This window comes from Pinus tabuliformis, chromosome X, assembly GCF_031772625.1.
Source record: "Pinus tabuliformis cultivar Carrire ecotype Pingquan chromosome X, CPIR1, whole genome shotgun sequence".
Lineage (NCBI taxonomy): Eukaryota > Viridiplantae > Streptophyta > Pinopsida > Pinales > Pinaceae > Pinus > Pinus tabuliformis.
Window position 1 is genome coordinate 1,044,451,687 of NC_142308.1, and position 6,147 is coordinate 1,044,457,833.

General features: G+C 36.7%; 1 protein-coding gene across 1 annotated transcript; it reads right to left on the minus strand.

Moving 5' to 3' along the window:
* Positions 1-417: 417 nt before the first annotated feature.
* Positions 418-3,504, minus strand: LOC149143364 (serine/threonine-protein kinase SRK2A-like). Its single transcript, XM_089449142.1, has 9 exons — positions 3,018-3,504; positions 2,739-2,813; positions 2,524-2,625; positions 1,954-2,007; positions 1,762-1,854; positions 1,512-1,604; positions 1,209-1,313; positions 958-1,056; positions 418-825 (listed from the first exon to the last, which is right to left on the minus strand). The coding sequence occupies exons 1-9, from the start codon at positions 3,180-3,182 to the stop codon at positions 541-543; spliced, it is 1,071 nt and encodes a 356-aa protein (XP_089305268.1). The 5' UTR covers positions 3,183-3,504; the 3' UTR covers positions 418-540.
* Positions 3,505-6,147: the final 2,643 nt, after the last annotated feature.

Here is a 6,147-nt window from a genome sequence, read left to right on the forward strand (position 1 = left end):
GCACTGCAATTAGTAGGGACTTTGAATACAGAATGAGAACCCTTTCTTTGTTCTTCATGGATGCATTGCATCACACTCCCAGCAAAGTAAAAATGCACAAACTAACTAACACCGAGTTTTGTCATGAATTGAGAAGATAAATAATAGAGTTCAGTAGTAACTCCCTACGTTTCCTATGATCAGGACATCCTGACCAGAAGTTCTATCCAATTAAAAAGAAACTAAATTCTTCCCAACCTTCATGTGTAAGTCTACAGCAAGCAGCTCTCATTGTACGAACTTCAGGACCATTAACATTTTGGAGTATTGAAAGCTGCATAAGCCCATGATCCAGAAATTCATGGCAATGATAAGGTTGCAATGTATATCTAATCTAAGCTGGAGCATATCTCCAGCCCATTTAAGATGTGGTGCTAATTTGCTACTATGCCTCCATAATTTTGGCAAGTGGCCTGGCAGAAGTGAAGTTTCAGAAAAGAAGCCAGCATTACACTGGTATCGTGATGCAAAACCCTAAAAAACCCATAAAAGACAATAATATTACAAAGCACATACGAACTCCCCACTGCTATCGACGTCAAGGTCTCCATCGTTTTCCAGATCCATGTCATCCAATTCGAAGCTATCTCCAAAGTATTGGCCTATTCCTGACCCTGGTGCAGGGATCCTAGCTTCTGCAATAATTCTCATAATCTCGTCAATACTTTGAGTAGGCTGGTCAGGATCGTCAGACTCATTGCTAATAGTATCAGCTGCATCTACTAAATCTGCAGGTAGGTTCTTTAAAAACCATTCATGATTCCGAATTTCAGGAATAGTAATTCGCTGTTGTGGAAACAATCACAACAACAAACATTGCAACACAATTAGCATGGAGGCATTTTAAAGCAGAGAAATATAAAATCAGTGTTGTGAAAGCCTGCAAAACAGGGGTATGTGCTAAACAGGAAAGTCAACCTTGTCAGGGTCTGCAACAAAAATCCTTGATAGGAGGTGACGGCATTCTGCAGAGACGTGGACATAATCTGGGATTGTATACTGCACCCCCAAAATTCGCTGCAGTTCGAATAGAAAACACATTTAAATTCACAGTTACAACAACTTCAAGTATTAGATCTGATTCGCAGAAGCACAAGATCCATCTTAAACCCCAAGATCTATTACAGGTACAGGGAGAAAAAAACTCAAGGTACAACCCTCAATCTTACCCCAATAGTTTTTTTAAAATTCCTGGGATCGTCCGGGTCTTCAAACGGATATGCTCCCACTAACATAACGTAAAGTGTTACACCACAGGACCACACATCCGCAATCTAACAAACCAAAATACCAGGAAAACAACAGTCAGGAGACCAGTAGGCAAGCATTTTCTGAATCTTCCCCCATTCAAACAACAACAGATTCTGAGTTAAAAAACTGCATATTGATTATCTTCCATTGTTCTTTTTCATAATTTTCCAGAAAGTCAATCTCAAAGTAAAATTCAACATAAAAGGAGCCTGATCCCTTGCCTTGCCATCGTATTCTTTTTTGGACAAAATCTCAGGGGCTATGTACGCAGGCGTTCCCACGGTGGATTTCGGCTGAGAATGAAGCAAAGCAGACTGCAAGAAAAAGGCCAGCAATTGTAAAAGAATTTGACTGGACAGAGGAAACTGATAATAAAATTAACAGTTAATATTTCTTTCAATGGCAAAGGGTAGTTTTTTTTGCCCTAATTTTCCGTGCCAATCAGTAACGTCAAGCTGTCAAGAAAATCACCTTGGAATAGCCAAAATCACAGATCTTGAGGCGAGGGGCAGGGCTCCCATCCAGAAGAGTATTTTCCAGTTTCAGATCTCGGTGACAAATTTGCTGCATATAAGCATTCCATCCCCAAACACCAATCAGACATGTAAAACCATTTAGCATAGGCTGCGTGTCATTAACGTGCAGGGCAATATATTGACTTACCATAGAATGACAATAGCTCACCCCAGATATAAGCTGTTGGAAGAAGAAACGTGCCTGCAATACACAAACCCAGATTCAGCAATTGAAAATCCAATAACAAATTCTATTCCATATTCCATATTTCTACTGTACTTCTTATTAATAGTGCTGTACTTTTATTACTCGTATTCAAGAAACCCCTGGGTCCTTTCCCACCGCGCCCGGCCGCGGAGTTTGCACATGGTACCCAGCGCCAGTGAGACAAAACAGTGAATTAGGGGAATTATGGCGCCTGATCTAATAGGACCAGGCAAACCAGTGTAATTACGGGAGTGTAATTATGGCGCCTGACCGAATAGACCCAAGTACAATAAATCAATTTAGACACACAACATAGGCAGCTAGCCTGGGATCGACCTAAAGACCCCTATTGGGTGAAGCTCAAAACATTCAACCAATCAAGCCCACTGGGCTAAAACTTATCATCAGAACATTTATTTCTATTGGTTACATAGCCAAGGATCGTGATTTGATCTAGTGTCAATTGTTAAAATTTGTGAACACACAACAGATAAAGAGCTCTGCAAGAACCTCGTCTTCACTAAAGCGGCCGGCGTTACATATCCGTTCAAAGAGCTCACCCCCTGCTGCATATTCCATCACAATTGCCAGATGGGTCGGCGTTAATATGACCTGCAAACACAAACGCAATCTCAACATACTCCAGATTGCAGAAATCGGCATTCCTCCAATTGCATCAAATGTTTTAACACAAAATATGCACAACCCCAAACTGAATTTCTTACCTCTTTGAAGCGAACAATGTTTGGATGTTTCAGAGAACGATGGTTGATGATTTCTCTCTGCACATTTTCGTCAATCTGCAAGCAAGATAAAACGAGTTGAGTCAAATTGAAAAGCAAGAACAATTAAGGACTGCTGGGGAATGGGGAACAATGGGATATTTATAAAAATGGATGCAATCTTAACTAGCCCAGGTCCAATTCTCAGCGCATTCATGGACAAAAAAGAATTGAGTGGGCCTTAAAGAAAAGGTTAAGGTTCAGTGGAGATGTTAATTATACCTTCTCCCCCCTCTCGATGTATTTGACAGCAACAAGTTCTTTGGTCTGTTTATCGCGCATCAACCTGGCCACACCAAAGTTACCTGAACCAATATCCTTGACGAGCTCATACCGATCGTTATCGTGCATAATTGGCAGGTCCATGGATGAACCTCCTCTATCCATTTCTCTCCGACTGATTGACTTACTCTGCCAATTTATACCAACCTTAACGTTGGGCTAGATCATATTGTAAACTAGCATTCTATCATACGGGTCCGCCTCCGCCTGCCTTCCTTCTTCCACATCCCAATTCTCAGAGTCCCATTCTTTGCTGCATCTGATCCTCCTCCCCCTCTTCCTTCTTTAATCCCCAAGTTTCCAGGCCAGGCGGCGTGTCCCATTCCCAGAGATATGGAGAAGGCAAGGAAGGCCTTGCATATACGTGGCAGGTGGGTGAGTGATTTGTATAACTAACGAGACAGATGGACACACCCGGATCGTTGCTAGAGAAGCTCGCCCTTTGCCCCTTTGCAGCAACCCAACTAAAGACATTACACATTATACAAATACGTTAGGGATAGTATACAAATACGTTAAGGATAGCTTGCTTCATAATTTATTGTTTCACAACTCTAATAATAACATTGCACCGCTAAAAAAACCCAAAGCCTGGAGACCAAAACGGACCCTTTTCCTTAATGACCGTTTTGGACTTTCTTGCTAGCCAGGGATTGCAATCACAGTCAGTTATGATAGAATGTGTTACAACATCATAACAATGGGGACAGTTATGGCTCAGATACGACAACATCGAGACTTGTTCTTGAATCGACAACATATATTTGATCGAGACACAGGAACACGTGTATGCTTCCAGTTCCGTGAGCTCTGGACGGAGCACAGCACATACACAGAGTTGTTGAAATTCACCGCTCAGGGTTTAACAGAAATACAAATTTTTCAGTTTGAAGGGCTAATGGGTGGAAATGGATTGGATTTAGGATATAATGATACGGCCTTTGGGCATCCCAAAAACCAGTTTCACTGTTTGTTCTGCTTGAATAAATGTTCCAGGTCCTTATCTTGTCACGTTCACTGTTATTGGACCATAACACCTCATCCTGCTAACTGATGACGATAATCTTTTGGGGATGTGTCCTGTTTCCACCTGCATCCACGAGTCCCAATCTGGAGGTTTAAATCACGAGAAGATTCAGCGCTCTCAGGATTGAAGGACCAATGCTCTTAAATGCGCCCCCCTCGGCCAACTACTTGCTCTTTTCAGCCGAAGTTGGTATACCAAAGTGGTAACATATGTCGCTGTCTCCCTTTACCAAAATATTTACAGAAGTAGTGGCCACATATGCTACTGCCCTCCTTACCAAAATGTTCAAAAGTAAGTGGTAAATGCCCTGAGCCACCTGCTAGCACTCACACCACAATGTAAACATGTAGATCATGAGAAACCGGCCTGATCTAGAAAAGTCCTTTCATTTTTGATAAATAAACAACTCTATATATGTCTCCCTGTGAACGTGAGTGATGGAGAGATGCTCGAAAGATTCTTGTAGTTGCCTTATCCTCTTCCCCAGATTTGATTGTAAATGCAGATTGTTTAACAAAGTCATCTTATTATAAGATTTTCTAACAATTTTTGATGGGTTACATTACATATAATGATATATGTAAGGTATATATAATTTGAGTGGGTCTAATGGTTAAAAAAACTTATTTCTTTTTAAAAAATTACATGTAAAATATATATAATTTGAATGGGTCTAATGGTTAAGAAAACTTATTTCTTTTTAAAAAAATTACAGGTTAAAAAATTAGAAAAATAATAAAATATATATAATTTGAGTGGGTCTAATAATTAAGAAAACTTATTTCTTTTTAAAAAATTACGAGTTAAAATTTAACAACCGTGCCAAAATGAAACCAACAACTTCATAAAAATATTTTAACCATATACTTTATTACCCACTTATATACACCCAAAGTAAATCCAACTTCATAAAAAAATGCTTTAACCATTACTTTATTGCCCACTTATTTACACGCAGGGTAAGTCCAACAACTTCATAAAAAGCGCTTTAACCATAGACTTCATTGTCCACTTATTTATACGTAAGAAACTATATTTATTTATATAAAAAGCGCTTTAACCATATACTTAATTGTCCACTTATTTATAAGTAAGAAACTATATTTATGTTATAAATATTAATTGATAAATTATTTTTTTATAAATAAAGTTTAACTATGTTATATTTCTTATGTCTTATTATAATCTTGAATGAAATCATTATTTTTTATCACTTACAATGCATTTTTGTATGTATTTAAAATACTTAATTTATAAAATTTTAATAATTCAAATTTATTATTTAAATAATTTTTAATAAATAAATAAAAAGAAAAAAAAAAGCTAATTAATAAAAATTCAATAATTAAAAATAAACTAATTAATAATAAATTCCAAAATATTAAAGAAATTCATAATATTAATTAATGAAGATGAATGACTTATAAATTTGCACTTACGTTATGGTGTTTTTTTTTACTCATTTTGTCATGATATTAGAGTTTATAAAATATTAAAGAAATTCATAATATTAATTAATGAAGATGAATGACTTATAAATTTGCACTTACTTTATGGTGTTTTTTTTTACTCATTTTGTCATGATATTAGAGTTTATCACTTGAGAGATTTTACTAGAAAGGAATTTAGCTCTTTCCATAAGCCATTACATATTTTTCTTAAGTTAAATGATGTTTTATATGGGTAGAAATATATATCATTTTATGCACAAGCATAATTACATATATAATATATAATAGCAAGTCTATATATTAGATTTTCACTAGATCAACATTGTAGCGATAATGAATTTGAAACGACTCTTAGTTTTTCTTGTTCTCCTCAAACCTATATCCTTGTTCCTTTTATAGTAGATGAGGAAATATAGAGAAAGATACTAAGATGGTTTAGGCAAAAGAAATAGGTGCCTCATTTCCTAGGTCACATTTGATAAAAAAGCACTTATCCTTATAAAGAAAGACAACTATTTACTAAGACACAATTATATTCACATTCATGAGATATCTTGCCATCATATTTGAAAAACTTTGTATTATTGTATGT

What these genes read in the sequence shown, in the direction of transcription:
- LOC149143364 (XM_089449142.1), bottom strand. Translation starts at nt 3,182, where the DNA reads ATGGATAGAGGAGGTTCATCCATGGACCTGCCAATTATGCACGATAAC. An exon ending in AAAAAGAATACGATGGCAAG is followed by an intron (nt 1,314 to 1,511) that starts GCAAGGGATCAG and finishes TTGGTTTGTTAG; the next exon opens with ATTGCGGATGTGTGGTCCTG. An exon ending in ATTTTAAAAAAACTATTGGG is followed by an intron (nt 1,057 to 1,208) that starts GTAAGATTGAGG and finishes TTCGAACTGCAG; the next exon opens with CGAATTTTGGGGGTGCAGTA.